At 39.9% G+C, this 24,568-nt stretch overlaps 2 protein-coding genes across 12 annotated transcripts in view; one reads left to right on the top strand and one right to left on the bottom strand.

Moving 5' to 3' along the window:
* ASB7 (ankyrin repeat and SOCS box containing 7) overlaps window positions 1-1,054 on the bottom strand; it is a 48,669-nt gene extending 47,615 nt beyond the window's left edge. For 3 of the 5 annotated variants that reach the window (XR_014815279.1, XM_005659791.4, XM_003121646.5), the window contains exons 1-2: window positions 622-1,054; window positions 366-454 (exon numbers count right to left, since the gene is read on the bottom strand). The gene's annotated coding sequence lies outside the window, so the exon portion shown is untranslated. Of the gene's footprint in view, window positions 1-365; window positions 511-621 lie in introns of all 5 variants that reach the window. The other 2 variants (XM_084976061.1, XM_013993233.3) reach the window with 1 other exon arrangement.
* A 408-nt stretch (window positions 1,055-1,462) lies between these two features.
* LINS1 (lines homolog 1) lies at window positions 1,463-23,745 on the top strand. 7 transcript variants are annotated; one of them, XM_084976034.1, is made up of 12 exons: window positions 1,463-1,527; window positions 5,236-5,362; window positions 6,803-6,970; window positions 7,070-7,265; window positions 8,231-8,357; window positions 9,313-9,630; window positions 15,770-16,080; window positions 16,186-16,275; window positions 17,448-17,589; window positions 19,072-19,662; window positions 20,853-21,024; window positions 22,858-23,745. In XM_084976034.1, exons 6-12 carry the CDS (start codon window positions 9,576-9,578, stop codon window positions 23,741-23,743), a joined length of 2,247 nt encoding a protein of 748 aa, XP_084832160.1. In that variant the 5' UTR covers window positions 1,463-1,527; window positions 5,236-5,362; window positions 6,803-6,970; window positions 7,070-7,265; window positions 8,231-8,357; window positions 9,313-9,575; the 3' UTR covers window positions 23,744-23,745. The 7 variants fall into 7 exon arrangements, with proteins under 7 accessions (XP_084832160.1, XP_084832155.1, XP_084832168.1 ...); XM_084976029.1 differs by lacking the exons at window positions 5,236-5,362; window positions 6,803-6,970; XM_084976042.1 differs by lacking the exons at window positions 6,803-6,970; window positions 7,070-7,265 and having other exon boundaries at window positions 9,566-9,630.
* Window positions 23,746-24,568: the final 823 nt, after the last annotated feature.

Raw genomic sequence — 24,568 nt, 5'->3', positions numbered from 1 at the left:
AGCAGAGTCATTCAGAATTAACAAGCAATTAACCAGGAATTGAGGAATTCCTATGAGAGTAAGAGGGGCAGGGAAACCACAAAAAGGTCTCAAAGTCTCTGAGCAGGGTACACGGTTCAGTGTACCGAAAGAAAATGCAAAACACGAAAACACTGTGCAGAGCAAAAGGGATAAAATACGTTCCTGGGAAAAAGAAGTTATTAAAATGTTAAAGATCAGGGCATAGGCAGTGTTTCTGGTTTTGCCTGGAAACTGGGGGCCAGGAAAGGGTTGCATTCCCAGGTAACCATCCCGAAAATAAAGCACTGCTTAATGAGGTAGGGGCCAAGAATAAACAATGGGGGAGGGGAGGAGTGGCTTATTACCTTTATGGAGGATGCTGGTCAGAGGCTCTCTGCTGCTTCTCTGGTGGTAGACCCTTCCTGCCCTCTCGCCTCCTCAAGCCAGCTCAAACCTGGAGATCAGAAAGCAGAAAGCTGTGCAGAGCCCCGGGGCGAGGAGGAGGGGGATCTGAGGAGGGGAGAGCAGAGGAAGAGAGTGGTAAAGGCAGGCAGGAAGAAGCAGGGATTCTCCTCCCTCCCAGGCCAGCCCCCTTCCCCTCCGGGAGGTAACTGACTTTACCTGTCTCCTCAGCTGCTGCTTCTCTTCCTCCTTTCAGCCTCCTCCACACTCACCAACTTCTCCATTGAAGAAACAGCCCAGGCAGGGCCGGACGCGGCTGTTCCTGGTCCTCCTCGGTGCCTCACGGCCCCAGTCCGGCCAGCATCCACACAGCCGAGCCGACCTGAGGCGGCGGTGCTGGCCGCCGGGCAGCCTCGGGGCAGGGGTGCAGGGAGGAAGTCCCGGCTCGGGTGGGGGGGCAGTCCCGGTCTGAAGGCTCAGAGCAGGGGGCTGCCGCGCTCCGGGCCGGAGGCTCCCAGCCACTGGGGGGCACAGGAGGTCTCGGGGCAGCGAGGTCCCGGGTCATACAGGGTCCCAAGTGCCAGCCGCGGGGGCTCCAGGCAGGGGGCTTTCGGGATGCACTTTGCACTGGGCCACCCCCGCCCCCTCCCTCCAGCACTTTGGGGTCACTGGGATGGGACCAAGCCTTCAGCAGCCAATCAGCGGCCGCACTGGAGCCTGAGCCCGGAGCCGTAAACCAGGTCCGGAGTGGGTGGGGGTGGGGGGTGGGGACAACTTGGTTGGTTGGTTGCTTCCTTCTCTCCTCCTACCCCCAGCAGCCCCCACCCCTTGCCTGCCGTAAAGCCGCCTGCGCATTCGCGACAGTTAGGGGAGGCGTGCCGATTGGGGCTAGGACTCCTCTCGGATTGGCCTCACTCACTTCCCCTTCTGAGGCTTCCAATGCTCCGCCCCTGGCGGAGGGACTCCAGGCGGTTGCTAAGAAACGCGGTGCGCCGCACAGGGCCTCTGCGCATGCGGGAGAAGGCAACGCCGGGTTCTCTCCGCGAACTACGGTGGCCCGGAAGGGGCCGGTGCTCACGCGAATGGCGGTGCGGAGTCAGGGTGGCTCGAGCTGGTTCCCTGCAGGTAATTGGCAGCGGCCGCTAACTTTGGCGGCGCGGGAGGCGTGTGTGCGACCTACTGAGAGGCTGTCTCTGGGCTTAGGCTTAGGCTTAGAAAGGCGGCAGTCTCCAGGAGGCGAGGAGAGGGGAGCCTTGTCCCACCGCCCTCTTCAGCGCTTCTCAGACGCGGGTGCCGGGCCTTGGCAGGTCTTTCGGCCCCCGGGGCTCCGTTAGTTCCCAGGATGGCGTTCCTCGCCTGGCGAAGAAAGAGAGTCCTGTGGGCTGGCGGTGTCGCTTCAAGGGTTTGCCTGGAAGGGTGAAGTCCCTCAGGAATTCCTGTGGCTGAAAGGGAGAGAGGGGAAAATACGGGAGATGGCCATGTTTATTAAGTGCTTCTTTTCATTGAGCAGGTATTTACCGACCGGGCACTGTTGTAGCCGTTAGGGAGACCTCGGTGAACGAGGTAGATGCAATCACTCATCATCGTGGAGTTTTCACTTTACCAAGGGAGACTGACAAACACGAAACTATTTATCAGGTAGAGATAGGCTATGTAAAGGGAAGCGGAATGGGGTGGAGATTGGCTAAGATGTGATGGCTGTTTTGATAATAAAGGTCCCTGAGAATGTGGCATTTGAATAGTGATCTGAATGAGGAGATGCCAGCCATGCCAAGATCCGGGGTCGGGTGGGTTGGGGAGGATTTTGCAGGCGGAGACATCAAAAGTGCAAAACCTCTGATGCTAGAATAACTTTTGCTGTGGACAGAAACTGCAAGAAAGAGAACCAGGTAGTCCAGCATCATAGGAGGGATAATGGTTTGTGGTGAAGTTGGGGTTGATGGTGAAGCGGCGCGACAGTCTCCAGATCTTGTAGGACCTTGTAGCGGGTGGTAAGGTGGTAGAAAAATGATCATAACTCTATGTTTTGAAAAGATCACTGGCTGCTGGAGAAAGCTGTAGCTGAGAGTGGGGTTATAGAAAGACTGTTGTGATAGTCCAGGCAAGAGTTGACTTTGTTTTAAACTAAGTCACCCAATTCACCAGACCTTTGGCTACCATCAGTGTCCTCAAAGAAAGGCCTAATTATATAAAGGAGGTACTATTTCAACATATCAACTCCTTTTATGTAACTAAAATATACTAAGATGTTTTGTGGCAGGTGGCGGGGGAAGTCACTGAAAACACTTTAAAAAGGGCCCTGGTATTTTCTTTTTCATTATCATTCATTCATTATCATTCATTCACCAAGAACTCTCATTTTGGTGTCTTCTACATGAGCTGCCTGTTGGCTTAGGTGGGCAACCCCGGCTCAGTCCTGCCCAGGGAAGATCATAGTCAAATGTGGGGAAACCAAACTAGAAAGTAGTTACAGACAATGCAGTGAGACAAACACTGCAGTATAGGGTGAGAGAGCACTTGGCAGGGCCCTCTAATCCTGACTTGGATGTGTGGAAGGCTTCCCAGACTGGAGGTTTCCAAGTTGAAGGTTGAAAGAGTGGGAGGGGGAAAGGTTGAGTGTGATTTAGAAAGACTGAGCTAAGCAAAGCTTGGGGGTCCTACAGTGCAGGGTTTCTGAGGCCCTCAGAGGAAGCCTGGAGCTTAGTTTGTGAGGCATAGAGTTGAGAGGATCCCAAGGGTCAGACACTGAAGGGCCTGCTAAGTCATGTTCAGGGGGTTAGACTTTATCCTAATGAAAGTGGAGATGTTTGTAGGAAGGAGCTGGATTAGGGTGGACCAAGAAACAACCACTTAGCCAGGACTCTGTGGCAGTTGTCCTAGGAGGAAGTGGTATGCTGTAATAGTGATGGTGAGGATGGAGAGAAATAAGGTAAGGAAGGGTCTGGCGAGATAGTCAGGTTTCTTGCTTATAAGACAGGAGATACGGGTGCCATAAACTGAGAGCGCAGGTTTGAGAAGCCACAGAAAGAGTTGAGCTTCTACAGAAGATGCTGTGGAAATTCCAAGTGGCACCCTCCACTGACGTTTAGATACTTGACCATGGAGCCCAAAAGAGAGTGAAACTCAAACTGTGGGTTCTGGGGTTGTTAGCATGGAAATATTAATTAAAGACAGTGAGAGTCCATGAAGTTGCTCTAAGTAGAGAGAGGATATAGAGGGCTGAATCCTTCAAGGTCCTGACATTTAGGAGACTGTAGTTGGCTCTCTGTATTCATGGTATCCGTGCCCATGGATTCAACCAACCTCGAATCAAACATATTTGTAAAAAGAAAAACGTTCCAGGAGTTCCTGCTGTGGTGCAGTGGGTTAAAGGATCCGGCATTGCATAGGTCGCACCTGAAGCTCAAATTCAACCCCTGGCCCAGGAACTTCCTCAAGTGTAGCCATTTAAAGGAAGAAAGAGAGAGAGAGAGGGAGAAAGGGAGGGAAAGGAAAGTATTCCAGAAATTTCTAAAAAGCAAAACTCAAATTTGTCACTAGCACAGCAACTATTTACTTAGCATTTACATTGTATTAGGTATTGTAAGTAAGCTAGAGTTGATTTAAAGTATGGGGAGGATGTGCTTACTTTACATGCAGAAACAGTGCCATTTGATAGAAGAGACTTGGGCATCCACAGATTTTGGTATCAGGAGAGGTCCTAGAATCAGTCTCTTACCCAGAGATGACCATGAGAGGAGGAGGGTCCAGCAAAAGTGTCTTTGAGAAGGAACCTCCAGAAAGGAAGAAGGAACTCCAAGGGTAAAGGACTTGGCAAGGATTAGTGTGTGTTTAGGAAAAGACAAAACTATTTTTAATGGAAGGACCACACAGTTATTATCTGTGTGAACCTGTGCCTGTTTCCCTTTAAAGAATATGGCCAGCAATTCTACTGATAAAATTGTAAGCAGAGGCCCCTTTTAAGGAAAAAAGTTAGACTTGCAGGGGGAGAGGAATGAAAAGATGGCTTATAAAGTGAGAACCCTCATGCAGGATAGAGAGGGCATTGAAATAGCCGGCATTGATAATCAAATTAATATTCACATCTGGCGAGCCCTAACATTCCCTTGCTCTGTGTAAGGCTTTTCAGAAAATACAAATGCTTAAAAGAACACCCTTGCTAAATATTTACCTAGATTAGGGAAAAAAAAAAAAAAGTTCTGTTTTATTAAGACGCAGGCTGCAAATTATACAAGAGAAGTTTTTAATCACTTCTGGTGGTTTCTTTAAATCAAATGCATCCAGAAAGTAGAGTATCTAACTGTACATTCAAACAAATATATGCCAAACTCTGCAAGCAGTTTCCAAAGGGTTTTCAACAAGAATCTGAAACACTGATGCTCTATTTGGAGGTAACTCTTCCTAAAGTAAGTGTTTTTAAAAGCTCCCACATATTTGTGGATGTACAATTTCCAATTTTTAAAAAAATCAGCTACTTTATTCTGTTATATTTCTCAGCAATCATATTTCATAATTTTGAATTTCTAAATTTCTCTTTCTCAAAGTATGTAGCTGAATTGTAATTAGAAACCAGTTACATCCAGGCATATTAAATGGTATTATATATCAGCAACTCCTGATATTTTATTCTGCCATGATTTATTACAAAAACAAAATAACATCACAGAAAGTTTGGAAGACAACTTATAAAGACCTCAGTACAACTACCACCTTTAATTTTGCACATTCCTTTTTGTCTTCAAACATTTCACATAGTTCCAACAACACTTGTGCTGTGAATTTCTAGACTTTACCTGTACATTCTGTCTGAAGTAATTACTACTTCCTTCTTAGGAACCTGAATTGATACCTGATATCTCTACTATTGGGTTCTGGAATTGCATAGAGGCTTTTGGAATCATCTAATCTGGTGATTTTCAAGTTTTCTTAGCTGTGGAACTCCATAGTAAAAAGATCTATTGTAAGTGGTATCTTGTATAAATATAATTTATAAGTTCAGCTTTCTAACATTTAGTGATTATAGAGTCAGGAAATCTTGAATTCCAAAAAGAAGGAATAAAGATGTAAATGATTATGGAGAACATGTTCAGTTTTACAGCAGCCTCATCACCAATGCAGTTCAGATAGTGTTTGCTAAATGCTGCTTCAACTAAGACATGAAGGTCTGTAAGTTTCCTAATGAGAAGCTGGTGTCTGAGTTGTGTCCTAATTCCCAGCTCTTCCATTGCTCTGGCCATTTATTTTTCACTTGAAATCTTTTGTTCAGGTTGCAACAATTTTTAAGATTACTGAGAGATGTAGTTATATCACCACCAGGGAACATTGTATTACCACACTTTGACAGAATGTGCTACTAAACAATTCTAAACTACTTTATTGGTACTATCAAATTTGACAATTTTTAAATTTATAACTTTTCGCTGATTTAAAAACAGTTTAGATTGCACATCGTTTTTTAACAAGTTAAAATTGATTAGATGTCACCAGACATACGTCATTTATCCTTCCTTTAGGTGATACCGCATTCACACAAATGGAAACACTAATTTTATAACATATAAATAAGGTAATTCAGGATCAATATTTATGATGTTTTAGTTCATAAAACCGTGAGTCAACTAGAATAGAGTTTATACCCCTCGAAGAGGCCTTGATGGTTAGAAAAATGCTCAGCATTCCCCCGCAGCAACTCTGACTAACTAGGTGCCCAGGACGCAGGGATTCAGTGTGACTGAGATCAGAAAGCACTGTGCGGGAGGCTGTGTCTCAGCCCTTAAAGCACTGGCGGTGGGGATGGTAGTGGCCTTTAAAGCATGCCGTGGTGGGGGTGCTGGTGGTGGAGAGAATGAGCAGCTTATGCACAGGATGACACCAGACACCATTCTCAGGAGAGCTGGGGGAATGGGGGAGGATTGGGACCTGGGTTGTGTAAACAAGGCCATCAGGCATGCAGTCCCATCATCTGTCTGCCTTTTAGCCTAACCTTGGTCAGCGGGACCTGGGAGGAAAGGGGGGTGGGGCTGGATAGAGAATCCACTTTAGACTTTGGCCCCACAGTCCCAGCAAAACAATGCTGAAGAAAGGAAGCTAACTACTGGCTCTCGGGCTTGCTTGTACCCCTGATCCTGCTAATTTAAAGAATTTTTTTCCCCTAAGGGTAGTTTTAATTTGCACTGTATTGTGACTTCATTGTGTGTAGCTTGAGCACATTGTTGTGTGTGGAATTCAGTAAAGGCTGAATGAGCTCCAAACACCAGCCCTGCTGTGGATATTACTGTATTCACAGGTTTTGACAAGAAATGGTTATTGTATTTTAAAATTCAGTTGTTAAAATTACACAGCAGTTAGAAAAACTTTGAGATCAAAAAAGTACTAAAATCAACTTTGGAACTGATTTTAGGATTATTTTAGATATACACACTGCTAATTAACCCTAAATGGATGAAGTTAATCTCTGAGCACTTGACTGAAACAGAATATTCAGCCATGAACACATTAAGTAAATATTTATTAATCTCTCCTGGGAAGAGGTGATGAATCAGACACCTCTTAAGGCATTACACTCTAGGTAAGAGACTTACACATCATTACACAGATAATTTAAAGTACAATTATGAAGTCTCTTAACAAATAACAACTTCGTGTTGGAATACCCTTTCTTAATCAGACGAGAAGTAAATCTGAGACTTTGGGAAAAGAAAAAAAAGAAAAAAGTACAGTTGTGACACATTCCGTAAGACCAGTGGTTCCTGGAGACAAGAGTATCTAAAGAGGACCTAATCTTGCTGGAGAAAGTCATGTTAGTTTCAGGTGAACAGCGTAAGAGTTTCCATGTTTGTAGATACCGCAGAATGATCATCCCAGTAAGTCTAATTAACACAAGTTTTTTTCTTTTCCTGAGAACTTTTAAGATCTACTCCCTTAGCAACTTTCAAATGGACAATACAGTATTATTAACTATAGTCACCAGGTGGGACATTACATCTATGGCTTATTTCTTTTATAACTGGAAGATTATACCTTTTGACCACCATCACTCATTTTGCCCACACTCCACCCCTGGCCTCTAGCAAGCACCAGTCTGTTCTTTGTATCCATGAATTTGGGTTTTTAGATTTCATGTATCAGTGAGATCTTGTAAGTTGTCTTTAACTTTTTTCACTTAGCATCAATGCCCTCAAGGTCCATGCATCCATGTTGTCACAAGTGACAAGATTTGGCGGGTTTCTTTTTTATGGCTAAAAAAAAAATCTATAGATAGAGACCCTTAGGTTGCTTCCATGTCTTGACTATTGTGAATAATGCTGCAGTGAACACAGGGGTGTACATATCTTTTCAAGTTAGTGTTTTCATTTCCTTTGGATAAATACCCAGAAGTGGAATTGCTGGATCATATGAAAGTTTTATTTTTAATTTTTTGAGGGCCCTCAATACTGTTTTCCATAATGGCTACACCAATTTACATTTCCACCAACAGCACAGGAGGGTTCCCTTTTTTCCACATCCTCACCAACACTTGTTATTTCTTGTCTTTTTGATAAATAGCCAATCTAATAGGTATGAAGTGGTATCTCACTGTGGTTTTTGACTTGCATTTTCCTGATGATTAATGATTATCTTTTCATATACCTATTGGCCCCCTGTATGTCTTCTTTGGAAAGATGTTTATTCAGATCTTCTGTCAATTTTTTATTAATCAGTTTTTTGTTTAAGTTTTTTAAAATTTTTCATTTGTTTTGCTAATAATTTATATGAGTTATTTTATATATTTTGGCTATTAACCCCTTATCAGATATGTGGTTTACAAATATTTTCTCCCATTTTGTAGGCTGCCTTTGCATTTTGCTGCTTGTTTCCTTTACTGTGCAATATATTGAAACAACCTAAGTGTACACTGATGGATAAATGGATAAAGAAAATAACAAGAACATCAAGTTCATAGATACAGAGAACAGGTTGGTGTTTGGTAGAGACTGGGGGACTGGGGAGAGCAAATGAGTTAAAGGGATAAAAAGTTAAGCTTCTCATTATAAAATAAATAAGTCCTGGAGATATTATTATACAACATAGTGATTATGGCTAATAAGAGAGCAGGTCTTAAAAGTTCCCATCACCAAAAAAAATTTTGAAACTATGATAACAGATGTTAACTGGATTTATTGCAGTGGTTATTTTGCTATGTATATATAGAGAAGGTCATTACATTGTACACCTGAAACTAATGTTATATAGCCATTATACCTCAATTAAAAGAAGAATCTGGTCACCAGTGTCTTCTATTTATGCCTTTCTTGCCACCCCCTTAAAAAATGGAGGAGGAGCATTGTTTTTTTCTCAAAATAAATCATGTTCATTCATGTTTTAACCAGTTTGATACCATAAATAGAAGTGTAAAGGAAGTATGATGTCATTTTAACAGGGCCAGCTGGGGCACAGCAAACACTGACAGGTGTGCACTGGGGATTATTATGGAGACAATCACATTTAACTTAACCCTCCCAATGTCATTATGCCCCTTGAGCATGGAAGGGGACGGAGGCTTAGATGGTAGCTCGCTCCAAATTGGCCCTGATGTGGTAGAAACATGTGACTCTTGATCCCAGATCCCGAGCAGAAAAACACTTTTTCAGTATGGCCTTAATCATACATTTTAATTCTTTTTATTTATTTTTTATTTTATTCAAACTCTATTACAGTTTTCTGGGCTTGGCCTTTTTTCTTTTTTTGTTTTTGTTTTTGTTTTGGCTGTGCCTGCAGCATGTGGAAGTTTCTGGGCTAGGGATCAAACTTGAGCCACATCGGTGACAATGCTGGACGTTGTCATGACAATGCTCATTCTTAACCTGATGAGCCACCAGGGAACGCTACGTTTTCTATGTTTTAAGTCTTTATCTCTGACTTAATTTTCAGGCTTTTTCGTCATGCTTTAAAAACAAAAAAAAACATCCTGACCTGTATTGGAGTCCTGACAACAAGAGAGTTTAATAGAAGGACAATTTATAGATTTGAGGCAGGGTTTTAGCAGTAACCTGGAAACTTGTTAGAAATAAGAATTGGGAGCCCCACCCCAGAACTACTGTATCCGTCACTCCTGGGGTAAGGCCTGCAGTCTGCTTTTACATGCGTTTCACGTGATTCTGAGGCAGCTAAAATCTGTTTTAAGGAAATGAGCAATGGATGATGTATCCTGGGGCCTGCTAACTGCCAGTACCTGCTCTAGGCCTGAAGGTAAGTGGAAGGAGCAGTTCCTAGAACTGGAAAGAACTGCTTGCCTTTCTCCCTCCCTCTCCTCACTCCCAGTCTCAGAGGCCCTGAGGAACAGGAGGAGTAGAACTAGCAGGGACCAGCAGGGAGAAGGAGGGTTCCTTATGTTCCAGTGCTGTCACTTGGGCAGGGAGATGCTCTTGAAATCAGAGTTAACCAGCCAAGATGGCCCTGGTGGTAGACAAGGATGAGGGAAACCTGTCCTTTCAGCCTTTCCTAACCTTGGCCCTGCCGTCCAGTCCTCCCCTCTCCCTACTCCACCCCCATTCCAGCCCCAACTTTCTGTGAGCCTAACTAGACCCATTTTAATTTTTGGACAAAGCAAATGCCTTCTTACTTGGGAGGAACTGAAATCTTAGAAGCAGGCTTTGTTTAGAGTGCCTCAACTTCTGTCCCAAGAATCACAACTTTCTCATTAAAGGAGAAAGAGATTAAGGCTGTGGTCAGATTTGAACCTTTTGTTGCATTAGGCCACAGCCAAATATTGAGATTCTTGTCACTTAGCACACTGTTAGCTTTTCATAGAAAACCAATTTTTTACTTTTTATATTGACCATGAAATATTTTTCTGTATTCTGAGTTTAATGTAGAGGTTATATAAAGAAAACTTCCTGAAAGAAGTGTCTTTTTTTTTTTTTTTTTTACATACAAATGAGGAGTAAATTACTAGCCACTTGGGTTTTTTTATATATATAATTTTTAAATTAAGTTATGGGAGAATGTTTTCTAATGAATAGGCTATACACTTAAAAGTTCTACCTGTTTCCTAGGAATATTCTTTTTTCTTTTTTGGCCGCCCCATTGTCATATGGCGTTTCCAGGCCAGGGCTCAGGTCTGAGCTACAGTTGCCACTTAAGCCACAGCTGTGGCAATACTGAATCCTTAACCCACTGTGCTGGGAAGGGGAATCGAACCTGTGTCCCATCACTCCCAAGATGCTACTGATCCCATTGTGCCACAGCATAAACTCCAGGAATATTTTTTAAAGAAGTATTTTTAAAACATTTTTAAACAGTATTCTCAGTTTTCAGTTTAGAAATTTTTAAAATCAAAGTTCTGATATGTTCACACTTTCTCTATGCCTTTTTTTTTTTTTTTTTCTTTTTAGGGCCACACCTACAGCATATAGGTTCCCTGGCTATGGGTCGAAGAGAGCTACAGCCATTGGCCTGCGCCAAAGCCACAGCAACGCCAGATCCAAGCCGTGTCTGTGACCTACACCACAGGTTTTAATTTGCATTTCACTAATGGCTAATATGGTTGAACATCTTTTTATGTCCTTACTTGTATATCCTCTTTAGTGAACATATCTGTTCATGTCTTTAGCCCATTTCCTAATTGAATTATTAACATTATTTTAATGTTGAGTTTTGGGAGTTCTTTATATATTCGAGATTCTGGTCCATTGTCAAATATTTTCCCTCAGTCGGTAGCTTGTCTTTTTATCCTTTTGTAGGGTCTTTCATGGAGCAAAAGTGTTGCATTTTGTTGAGGTCCAGTTTATCAGTTTTTACTTTTATGGACTGTGCTTTTTGGGCCAAGTCTAAGAACTCTGCCTAACCTTAGATCCCAAAGATTTCCCCTGCTTTCTTTTTTTAAAAGCTTAATTGTTAAGTACTAAGCCCGTGATCCATCTTGAATTAACTGTTGTAAAAGGTTGAAATTATTTTAAATGACATTAAATCAAGGTCTTAGTCACTCATATTTTATACTGCCTTTAAATTATTGGTGAACTGATATCAAAGTATGATCAGCGGATCATTTGGCTTTTCACCCTGGGTTTGATGTCACTACTAAAAGTAAGTTAATGTAAAAATCCATCAAATTGGGCATACTGATGAATGCTTCAACCTTTGGTTGCTGAATATCTTTTGAAAAAAATCAGTCTTAGTTTGTACTGGGAAGTTGCATAGTTGGGAAGTTGTATAGTAATTAACTCTGATTTTAGAGTTTATGCAGCACTTAGAAATACTAATCTGAGGATTAGTATTCTCTTTGACAGTATTATGGGAGTATATATAAAAACTTAAAGATTAGGGTGTGTGAGTTAGGAAGTTTACTGGAGAGCTGATACTCAGTCATTGTTCTGAAGCAACAGAGGAAATTTGAGGAGAAGCTCAGGCTCTTAAATTAGACTTTCTGGGTTCAGATTCTGCCTGTGCCACTTACCTGGCTCTGTAACTATCTCTTTGCGCCTGAGTTTTTTTTTATTGTAAAATGGGTATGGTGACTAAGTACCCACCTCTTTCAGTTGTGAAACTATTACTTAAAACAGTTTCTAATACATAATGGACACTAAACAAAATTTAGCAATTATTATTCCTAAATCATCAATATATGTAAAGATGGGTGGAAAGTATATTTTGTATATTAAGACACACATGGTTCTGTTAGGATTTGACTGCAAAATTCCAATAGTTTATTGCCTTCAAACAATAAAAGAGAGTCTTCAAACAAGTTTTGTGCTTGTAATGGGCACTCCCTTGGGTTCCCTGATTCGGGAGTTCACTCTTCTCTGCCAGGAGGCGTTTGCTGAAAAACTTCTGAGAAGCACTGCTCATTCGCTTGTCCTAATTAAGTCTCCTAATATTTGTGCCCTTTCCAGGCTAGACATAGCTCACTCGTTTATCCCCAGTAGCTGGCTCCACAGCCTCTCAGCATTCTGAACATCCTTCCCCAGACACTTTGCTTTGTTGGCGTCTCTTAAGAGCGTGATGTTCCAGGCATATGCCTTCCTCCAGACCAGCTCGGAACCTTGTAGCAGCCCCTGCAGGAAAAAGTGTGGTTGGTTAATCCCCTAGTCCATCTTTTCAGGGTCTGTCCTTGTCTTTAGTGCTGTAATTGCTTTAAAACAACACCTGCATTGCTCAGTTCTCAGTGGGCTGCGTTAGACATTTGTTTCAATGCAGTCTTCTTTGGCATTACTATCTTAAAAAAAACCTTGTAATTAGGAATGGGATATGTTAAGTTGAAGCAGCTTAGCACCAATTGTCTTCATTCATTTGTTATCTGACATTTGTAACCCCTAGTTGATGCTTTTGTTTTTTCCTCTGTCTGTAAAGCATCATTTTGACTCTGTATCTTAAAGTTGATAACTTTTCAATCTGCTCTCTCACAACTACTCTTATCAAGATCCTGTGTCCTACCATGATAGAAAATAGCCCATCCTCCTCGCCATCCCTTCTTCCCCTATGCTTGTTTGTTTATTTATTTATTGGCATTAAATTTAGTTTTGTATGCTGAAATGATTGGACCATTTGAAATGGCCCTTTTTGTAGGTTGAAAATGATTGAAATAGCAATTTTATTGTCATTTGTGTTAAATTTTAAGGATTTAAGATTTATGGAAATATTAGTATTTTCAGTAATATTGAAATAAAAATAATTACAGAGTTGAGCATATGATACTAATTAAAACCCAATTAGGTTTTCTGATTAGTTTTAAAATAAAAAGTATTGGAAGTTCCCATTGTGGCTCAGCTGTAATGAACCCGACTAGTAACCATGAGAATGCAGGTTTGATCCCCGGCCTTGCTCAGTGGGTTAAGGATTCTGCGTTGCCTTGAGCTACCACGGCTTGGATCTGGTATTGATGTGGCTATGGCGTAGGCCAGCAGCTACAGCTTCAATTCAACCCCTAACCTGGGAATTTCCATGTGCTGTGGGTATGGCCCTAAAAAGACCAAAAAAAAAAAAAAAAGTATTGTCATAGATTATTTTATATATTAAAGTGTTGGTAGTTTTATTGGGAAGAAATATTGTAACAATGTAAAGTAAAATAAGTACAGTGGAATTAGTCCAATTTCTGATGTGTGGCAGACAAAATATACCAAACAATTAAGGAGATGATTTTATTCAAGCTGTTGCAGCAGGGAGAATTTATTAATGGAAATCTCTCAAAGAAGGAAAATGTGAGGTTTTATAAAACCAGGTAGTTAGTAAGGGTGAAAGTTGTTCCTATCTGGAAATATGGTCAACTCTCTTAGAACACAGAAGGCTGGGTGCTTAACTATGGCTGCTTTCTGGGAGCACAGGGCTCAGGTAAATTTTAACACTGTCTGATGGAACACGGTTTCCGATACTTAGTTATGTTCATAAATCATGTGAGATAGACACCCCAGTGTGAAGATGGAAGTCACTGAAAACAGAAGTTTCATTCATGACTCTAAATTAAAATCGTAGTTTCCTTAGTATTTATTTCTGCACTAGAGGACTAAAACAGGTCAGCTTTGTCTTGTAGGAGTGACCAGGAATAGGAATTCCTCAGAGGCTAAGCAGAGGGAAGAAACCAGGAGAGGGAGGTTGGAAAACCAAGGGCAGGCCAGTGGGCGCTATAGTAAGAGTGAGACCCATGTAAGCGACAGCCTCCCTCAGAGGCCTCTTGTGAGGAGGGAAGGAAGTTCAAGATGGGCATCTATAAATGAGTCAGGATAGGGGAGGGAAGTCCATGGATTTTGTTAAAGGAGAAATTTTAAGAGGACAAAATTATAACACATATAAAATGAACATGTTTTAGTGATTTTATTTAATTCATTAACTAATGAAAGAACTAGGCAAATGTCACAACCATTTTAAAGGAAAAGCTGAGGAGCTGAGAATTTATATAAAGGAATGTTGAAAGCAACACTGTCTTTTCCCACTGCAGAGAGGGCTGCCCCCATCCTCCACCACCAGATAATTATTTGCATTGCTATTAGTTACTTATTTACCCAGGTGCAGACTAGCTCAAAGCCAGTAAAAAGACCAAGCGCCATGGCTCCACTATTCCATTAAAAGGACAGATACTCAGTCATCTCTTTTGCTTGCCCCAAAGTCTTACATTTTTCCTAGCTATGCTTACTCTATGATAACTACATGCGTCCTCTGTCCGTTTATATAACTGATTCCTTCTATCAGTTAATTGCCCATGTTCTCTGCTTTAAAAGCCATATCTGATCCTAAATGTCCTTTCCTCTCTCCCCATTCTTTCTGATCTCCATCAGGTCAGAGGAGCCTGGGGCAACCAGAATGTCTAAATTTACATCCTGCTACAAATACAGTCAGCTCACACTTGGATTGCTTTTGCTTAACATCTTGTCTTTTTTCTTAGGATGACATTTTTATTATTTTATTTTTTTCCTTCTTGGCCACCCTGAAGCAAATGGAATTCCCAGGCCAGGGATTAGATCCAAGCTGCAGCTGTGGCAACGCCGGCTCCTTAACCCACTGTGCCACGCCGGGGATCAAACCTGCATCCAGCACTCCCAAGACACTGCCAATCCCTTTGTGCCACAACGGGAACTCTTAATACATAATTTTTTAATGTTATAAATGATGACCAAGGTTTCTTTTTATTTTTATAAAATTTTAACTTGCGGATTGATCAACAATAACCATAATAGTTTGACTACATAGCAGTCTAATTTTAGGTTTTCTATAAGTTAAAGGTGAAAGTTAATGAATTTGGGTTATTAGCACATTGGTTCTCAACCTGGATGATTTTGTCCCCCATGGGAGTGCTACTGGCAGCTAGTAGGTAGAGGCCAGTAATGCCACTAAGCTTCCTACAGTGCACAAGACAGCTCTCTCACAGCAGAGTTACCCAGTTCCTACTGTTAATAGTGCCAAGGTTGAGAAACCCTGACAGCCCATTGAGAAATGTTAGGGAAAGCTGAAGTCTCTGCTGTGATAAAATTAAAAATAATTTTATGCCTGAAATCTATATGAAAATTGTACATTTTGTTTTTATGGTTTTAAAATGAGGTTCTCATTACCAATTCTCCATTCTTAGAAATTAAGCAATCAGTATTACCTTTAACTCGAGAGACCAAATGATTAAGTAGAAACAGATGTCTTTTCCTTGTAATATAGTGTATATTACATATACACATATAATTTTAAATTTTTATTTTTCCTATTTTAGGTTTTAATGAAGAAACATCTTAGTCATTGCAGTTCTAACATTAATATTTACAATTTGGAGTTGTCAACATTCTTACAAGATATATTTTGGCAATCAAAATGAAAGCTTTCTTTGAAGTTTTAGAACAGTTGTACAATAAGGTACTTCTCGGAGCCACCCTGGAAAATGACAGCCATGATTATACCTTTTATCTCAACCCAGCATCTTCAGATCAAGATTGCTCCAGAACCACCTCTTCAGACTGCTCAAACACACTTGAAGTTCAGTGCAAGCATCAGCCATCCTCTGTCCATTTGGCTACCCTTTCTGTAGCAAAGGAGACTGTAGCACCTCTGTGTTTGAAGAGACCCTCTCAGATGAGCAGTACCCGAGAAATAGTGCTCCTTCAGTTAACAGTGATCAGAGTGATGATAACCAGAATATTGTCTGTTGAAACAGAATTGCATGCAAAGGAGAAATACAGAGATATAATTAAACTTCTTTTACAGTCATCTGACATCGATTCTAAATTAGTAAGCCCATTTGCTTTCTGTGTGTTTTTTTTTTTTAAGATCTAGATTTTTAAAATAAAAATTTTAAAACACCAACAGTAGATAAACTTACTTGTTTTCCTATAGACATGTATGTTCCAAAACTCGGATAAATTATTATCTCACATGGCTGCAAAGTGCCTTGCACTACTTCTGTATTTCCAATTGAAAGAAAAGGTAAGATAAGTAACCAAATTATTATTTCTTTTATAGTTTGTTTAAAATTGCTTTCTGGCATTCAATTTTTTATCAGTAAAATCTTTGCTTACATAATAACATGTAAATCCACAAAAGTATAAGAATAGAATAATATGATTGCTTATATGAATAATATGAATAATATGATGGCTTATATGAAGGATTAGAATCTTAGATATGTTGTAAATCATTGCAAATCAGATTCATAGCCCAAAAGGTGCTTTCAGGTCAGAGAGTCCATAACTATTTAGATTCTCAAAGGAGTAGGTGGGCCTCCTTCCTCCCCCCAAAAAAAAAGGTTTAGGAATGCCTGCAATGGACTAGGAGGATTTTCACAGGTTTAATTTATAAATAAATTTTAAGAATGGTCTTAAGCATAATGAAACACATGAACAAATTAAAGTTCCCTTGTAGTACAGCAGGGTAAGGATCTGGCTTTGTCACTGCTCTGGCTCAGGTCACCACTGGCTCAGGTCAACCTCCTAAACCAAAAACTTCCACATGATAAAGCCATGGCCAAAGAAATATAAACAAATTATCAGATTTTTTTCTTATCTCTGAATTAGTTAAATCTAATTCTTTCAGCTATAGTTTCTTGTTCCTGTCTTAAAATAAGTTTTTCTTTCTGAATACAAAAAGACTAAAAAATTACATATCATTCCAGCCACCAGAAGTAATAACCACTGCTAATATTTTCCTGATCCCTTTTGATCTTTTATATCAATGACATTTTGAATTTCTTTTTTTTTCTTTTTACAGCCTCTCGTGCGGCATATGGAAGTTCCCAGGCTAGAGGTCAAATCGGAGGGGCAGCTGCCACCCTACACCACAGCCACAGCAGCAGTGGATCCACATCTGCAACCTACACCACAGCTTACAGCAATGCCAAATCCTTAACCCACCTGCAGCCTCATAGAGACAATGTCAGGTCCTTAACCTGCTAAGCCACAATGAGAACTTGAATTTCTTGACTTAAAGAATATTAGGATATTTCTGTCCTTGTTTTACCAAGTATTATCATAGTATTTTTTTTGCAATGGATTAAATAATGTTGTATAGAGTAGTATTGTGTATAATAGGTGTATTATGTATAATTATAAAGAAAATATTGCATTATAACTTACTAATTTAAAATTTTTTCTCACTTGCAGGTAACATTAAGTAATTCCTGGATTTCTTTTTGCCAGAAAAATCTTTCTGAATATTCTGAAAGTGATGAAGTAGTTTACAGTCTCTGGATTCTAACTGCTGTAATAAAAGAAATCTTTAGAGATACATGTTCACAAAAAACAGGTACAAATCATGTTCCCCCATAAATAGTTGTTATTATCTTACTTGCAATGCACATTATATAGTGAAGAGTAAAATTTACAACATCTGCTCTGTTTTGACATATGAAAAACTAAAGAATCCCACCCCTTTTTTTTTTTTTTTTGGTCTTTTTAGGGCCACACCAATGGCATGTGGAGGTTCCCAGGCTAGGGGTCGAATCAGAGCTGTAGCTGCCAGCCTGCACCACAGCCACAACAACACCAGATCCAAGCCTCATCTGATCTACACCACAGCTCACGGCAATGCTGGATCCTTAACCCCCTGAGCGAGGCCAGGGATCTAACCTGCGTCCTCGTGGATACTAGTCAGATTTGTTTCCTCTGAGCCTCGACAGGAACTCCCTCCCACCCCATTTTTTTTTTTTTTTTTTGTCTTTTTGCTATTTCTTGGGCCGCCCCTGCGGCATATGGAGGTTCCCAGGCTAGGGGTCGAATCGGAGCCATAGCCACCGGCCTACGCCAGAGCCACAGCAACGCGGGATCAGAGCCGCGTCTGTAACCTACACCACAGCTCACGGAAACGCCGGATCGTTAACCCACTGAGCAAGGGCAGGGACCGAACCCGAAACCTCATGGTTCCTAGTCAGATTCGTTAACCACTGCGCCACAACGGGAACTCCCACCCCATATTTTTTGATTGAGGTTCTCCCTTTTTTTTTTTCTCTTTTTGTCTGCTCCACAGCATATGGAGTTTCCAGGCCAGGGATCAGATCTGAGCCACAGTTGTGATCTCTGCCACCACTGTGGCAATACCAAATCCTTAACCCACTGTACAAAGCCGGGCATCTAACCTGCGTCCCAGTGCTCCAGAGCTCCAGTGACACCCCAATCCTGTTGCACCACAGTGAGAACTCCAAGGATACCTTTTTAAAAGAAAAGTAATGTAAATCTTCACTATTATTAAAAATTGAAGGAGTTCCCAATGTGGTTCAGTGGATTAAGAACCCAGCAGAGTGTCCATGAGGATGAAGGTTCAATCCCTGGCCTCTCTCAGTAGGTTATGGATCCGGTGTTGACACAAGCAGGTGTAGGTCACATATGGCTTGGATCCACCATTGCTATGGCTGAGGCATAGGTCAGCAGCTGCAGCTCCAATTCCACCCCTAGCCCAGGAACTACTATATGCCGCAGATGTGGCCATAAAAAGAAAAAAATTGAAATTCAAGCTTTTCATTTTTCTATAGCCTTCACATGTTATTGATATTTGTAAAGTGGGTGTTGACCATGGTTATTAGCCCTTAGTCTGTGTATCTTCATTTGTTCATGTTAAAGGTAAGCAAGCCAGTCCATTTTTTTGTCTTATAAAGTGATAAAGTAAATAATGTTATATAGAGTAGTATTGTGTATAATAGGCATATAATAATTATAACAATTGAATTTTACAATTGTGTTTTAAGAATCCTTTTTTCCCTGTTGTTTATAATTACTGTTTTTATAATTGCAGAAATTCTAAAGCAGTTCCTGACTCCTTTTGACACTATTTTTGAAGTCTTTTACAATTCCTTGTTTTCTCAGCATTTTGAAAATCACCAAGATACTTCTAAACTAATAAACAGCTTGATATGTTTCTTGGAATTGCTTGAACTTCTTATAGCCTCCAGAATCCACCTAAAATTACATTTCATTTGCCAGAGGATTTTATTTTTGAAACCTTCCTGTGTGTTAGATGTTATTACCTGGCCTGTTCAGGCTTTTGTCAAAAGGAAGTTCATCATATTCATCAAAAAGTGCCTTCTCTGCAAAATGGGTGAAGATGTTTGTCAGGGATCTGTCCCTGCCTTCATGCCGCCAGATCATCATTTCGATGTGGATATGTTGGCTTTGGCTGATGCTGTTCTGCAAGCTGTGGATTTGGGCTTATTGAGGACATTGTCTGTCCATGGAAAACCTTCCTGCTTTGGAGGTGATGAAGTCCAGCCTGGATGTGAGCATGTCCCTGGTCCAGATCATGTGATGCTTAGAGCAGCAAGCCTACTTATCATTAGATCCTTGGAAATCAAGTTTCAAAATTGTGCTTCAGCAAAAGAAATGAAAGGTAATTCTCTGAACTCCTTTTATATAAAAAGTAATGGGTAGTTATTTATTGAAGTAGAATTATTCATAATTATCAAATCTCAGGATTATAATTTGATGTATTATTCTAGTTATAATTTATTAAATTTTCTTCAAAAAAAAGAAAGAACTAGAATTACTATAAGGAAAGGAGTCTCTTTTATGGGCTAAACTGAATTTGTATAGTAAAGTGAATGACTGGTTAAAAAAAGATACTATTGAGTCATTTCTAAGTAAGCAATGTATATCGATTCATATTCAGACATTTATGGTATATTTGTATTTTTCTTCTAAAAATTAGTATATTCACTAATGTAGATTATTGATACTTAAGCATTGAATTAAAACTAATGTGTCAGAAGTTATATTGATGAAGAAATTGTCATATAATATCTCCAGGATGTTAATTCAGAGTCTAAAGATGGCAGCCATTTAAAATATGATACTCAGTGTAGGTGTTGGAGAAGACATGTCCTCCTTTTCATTTCAGAAGAATGAATAGTAAATGTCTCTAAACAAGCAGCATATAGTTTCAGTGAAAGGTTTGAATTGTAAGCAGTGACTTCCCTGAATTGCTTTGGAAAACATTTAGTTTGTAATAACCACATATAAAATGTAATTCTGTGCAATTATAATTTACAACACTAGATGGTGTGTGTTATATAATTCAAATTTTAAATTGCAGTTAAAACTCCTCAAAATCTTTCTGAGCTGTGTTTAATAGTAGTACTATCTTTTAATACTTTAAACAAAAATTTTTTTTCTGTTCTTTTGAAGGCAAATTATTTTTGTTTAATTGCATTGTTACCTCTAGTAACAAACACTGTAGCATTCAGTGAAGGGATTTCTTTTATCTACTACTCATTCATTTATATGCTTTTAGCAAGAATTCATGTAATTTCTATTTCTCAGAAATAGTTATTTGGCATTGTGGCAAATAGATGATACTGTTATACATTTTATCCTACTGAGTGGATCACTTTTTTTCTCTGAAGCTCAGTTTCCTATTTACAAAGTAGAGATGATCCCTAACTCACAAACTTTTTGAAAGTGTGAATTATGATAATGCACTTTAAAGCACTTTAGATATTATACAATTTCCTTTTATATATAGGCAAATTACTAATGCATTCATACACTTTGCCTGCTTTTTGAAATTTGCATTTTTTGAAGTTGATTTACAGAGGTTCATGTTTGAGTTACTGACCTTCTTAAAGCCTCACCTTCAGCCCTCTCTGCGGTCATACAATCTTTGTGAGTGGTTGCCTAGGGTCTTCATAGAACAAGACGATGACATGCTAGAGGCTGCCAAAGCATCAATGGGTGTCTACCTAAAGTTGACCAGGTTCGTATATTTTAAAGTAATTATACTAACTACATGCCAGGAAGGCAGCAAACATTTTTAATAATGTGTTGTGCATACTATTTACTTTCCATCATTAGGGGGAAAAAAATCCCTAACAGTCTTGTGGTTTCCTTATAAGTTCCAGTTCCTCTCTTTAACCCTCCCCTACATGAAAATAGATTATATTTGAGCTCTCATTATGAAAACTTGGCTGACTAGGCAGATCTAGAGATTAGAGCTAGGCTGAGATTAGACAACATGGGTTCTGCTTGAGTCTCCATTTTTTGCTTTACCTGTATAACCAGGGGTAATTTAATATACTTGTCTAAATCTTAATTTAATTGATGTTTCCAATCTCTTTTCACCTTTAAGACTAACTTTTCTGTATTTAAGTTCTGTAAGGTGAATATTGCCTTTGTAAAAATGAATATAGTTTTATAAGTCAGGGAGCTGTTCTAAATTTTCATTTTAATATACAGTTGAACTGGGGCTGACAACATCTTGAGGCAAATATCTGAAATTGATTGTGGAGTTATGTTACTGATGACATTTTATATTTGTACTATTTCTGTTTTATCAAAACAGCTGTACTTGGGTCATGTCGTCTTGTGGCAGATGTCTGTAATTGGTTATGAAGTTAATAACTGATGACCTTTAACACTATTTCTGCTCCTGCTTTATTAAAACCTTGAAGTATTTGCTTTATTTCCATTTCTTTCTTGGCTTCAGAGAAAGGGATTTCTTACTGATGGTCGTCGGTGCAGTGCTGTGTTGCCAGTTCCTACTTGTATTATGACACTGCTGGCAGTGACTGCTTTCAGACTATAAGTGTTTGGGGCCAATATTCAAAAGGTTCTAATCAAGAACACAATTCCTGCATGTGATTTTAATTAGGCTCAGAAACAGTAAAATACAAATTCAGTCTGAAGGCACATGCCTATTAGAACCTATCTTAGTTGTACTGAAAGCTAACTTCTTACTCCTCGGGAAAGAGGAAGCCACTGAATTAAATTCATTTTGTATGTGAACGTCTAACTTTCTTGAGTTTTGTATGCTCACAGAGGCATGTGCTCATGTCATTTGTGTGTTTTGGGTTTTTTTAGTGTAATAGTATTAGTTAAGATTGGTTGGATGTAAATGATAGAAACTAACGTAAACTAGTCTAAGCAAAAAAAAAAAAAAGGAATCTATTGGCTCTAAATTGGGAATTCTAAGGGGTCAAGTTGGCATCAGGTGTAACTGTATATATAGATACTCAAAATCATGTCTTTGATTATTTCTCTTTGTTTCTATCTTACAGCTCTGAGTTCATGCTCAGGCAGGGTCACCAACAGTGCCAGGCTTACAGCAACCTTACAGTGATAATCTTCAGTAGTTTTAGCACTAGTCCCAGGGAAGATCTGCTTAGCCTGCTTGGGTCACAGATTCCTGTTGGAATCACAGTGGCCAGGAGCATGGGTGCTCTGATTGGTCAGTCTGGGTCACACACCTACCCCTGGTGAGGCAAGTGTGGAAGGAAAGGAAAGAGGTTAGGCCCCAGCCCCACCTCACCATATGGAATGAGGTACCTGTAGAAAGGAGAAGAGTCAGGAAGACTTTTTGTTGGGCAGATAAAAACTAAAACTACCAAACCAATGGATTTTGTTTATTTCATTGAATCAGATTTATATAGAGTTTGTGGAGGAGATTGGTTTGAATTTTTTTTCTTTTTAAAATAATGCATAAATTAAAAAGTATTATGATAGGAGAATCTGTGGTATGTGATTTATATCTGTCAAAACTAATTTTTGTGAAGAGTCATTAATCCGGGGACTCTGTTATCTTTGTTTTCAGAGAATGCGAAGCTACAGAAAGTTTGACCCAAGAAAAAGAAATGTGGAACCATCACACACATGAAAATGGCTATAATCCACACTGTATTTTTTTATTCTTATTAAAAAATATTGGATTTGATTCTACAGTTCTTCTTGATTTTTTGATTTCATCAGAAACCTGTTTTCTCGAATATTTTGTCAGATATTTAAAATTATTGCAAAAAGACTGGGATAATTTTTTCACCATTTGCAAGTACTTTGATGTAGCAGAGTCTAAAGATAACATAAATATTTGTTATCACACCTTCTCACTTGTCCAAGACAGAAGCAGCAACCAGAGGGAACCTAGTCCTTTGGCTGCTCTCAGTAGTCACAGAAATACTTGTGCTCGGGTCTTCTGGGCTTCTGATGCTTCTTCAGAACCACTGAAGCAGGCTGCGATGTCCAGCAAGGCCCACACCACGCTCCAGGATAATAGTCTGTCTCCACCCCAAGCTCCTCAGAGTCTGGTAGATTATGACAGCTCTGATGATTCTGAAGACGAATCCACAAACCAGCCTTTAACAAACAGTGGACTAACATCTTTACACCAAGAAGCAATGAAGAAAATTCAGGACACAGTTGGAACAAGTAGGGATAAAAAAGAATTTAGCCTGGAGCCTCAGTCAAGGCTTCTGGTTCCCAAAGAATTTGATACTCCCTCCCCTGTTGATTGTGACATGACCCCAAATAACACTGCCTCTGAGGTGGAACTGTCTTACAAAACAGTAAAGTGCTTTGAAGAACTACAAGGTGCCATTTACCGTTTGCAGAAGAGACATCTATTTCCATATAATCCCACAGCACTCTTGAAGTTGTTAAAACACATTGAGACAATATATAATAAAAGTATGAACTCTTTGTAAAACAGTGACTTTATTTCTAGGAACTGTTTTTCCCTAATATAATTTTGCTATAAGATAATAGTAAAACAACAACAACCTCAAAAGTGTCTCCTAAACCATGCCTTTCTTTGTAGCCTTTTGGAAGCAGCCTGGTGACTGAAAAAGACACATCAAATGACAGGTCACTTGATACAGTTGTACAGCACTTGAAAATTTATGGTTAGTTCAAACTTAAACAACTTTGAGATAGTCAATGTATCAATTTGCTAGGGCCAGTAAAACAAATTAGGACAAACTTCATGGCTTAAAGCAACAGAGGTTTGTTCTCCCACAGTTCTGGAGGCTAGAAGTTGAAAACCAGGGTGGCAGCAAGGCCTTGCTTCCTCTCAAGGCACTAGGGGAGAATTTTCCCTGCTTCTTCCTGGCTTCTAGCCATGGCTGGCAATCCTTGGTACTTTGTAATTTGTAGCTGTATCAATCCAATCTCTTTTTCTGTTCTCACATGACATTTTCCCTGTGTGTCTATCCCTATCCAGTTTCCCTCTTATAAGGACACCAGTCATTGGATTAGGGCCCACTCTCATCCACTATGTGACCCCATTTTAGCTTAATTATATCAGCAAGGACTCTATCTCCAAAGAAGTTCACATTCACAGGTTCTTGGTAGACATGAATTTAGGGAGGGACACCATTTAAGCCAGTACAGTTATTTCCCTCTGAGGTATTTACCATATCTGACATGGTAAGTAAAACCAACTTAAAATACTGGCAGTTTTTTAAAGAGAGCTAATTAGCTCTCTGTGCATATATGTGGTCTGACCATGAGTCTATTGTTCAGAAAGATTT

Source organism: Sus scrofa, chromosome 1 (assembly GCF_054392235.1).
Source record: "Sus scrofa isolate SSC_HxYL_T2T_F1_AM1 chromosome 1, Sscrofa_HxYL_maternal_Yorkshire_Landrace_v2.0, whole genome shotgun sequence".
Lineage (NCBI taxonomy): Eukaryota > Metazoa > Chordata > Mammalia > Artiodactyla > Suidae > Sus > Sus scrofa.
This window is presented reverse-complemented; position numbering and strand designations above follow the sequence as displayed.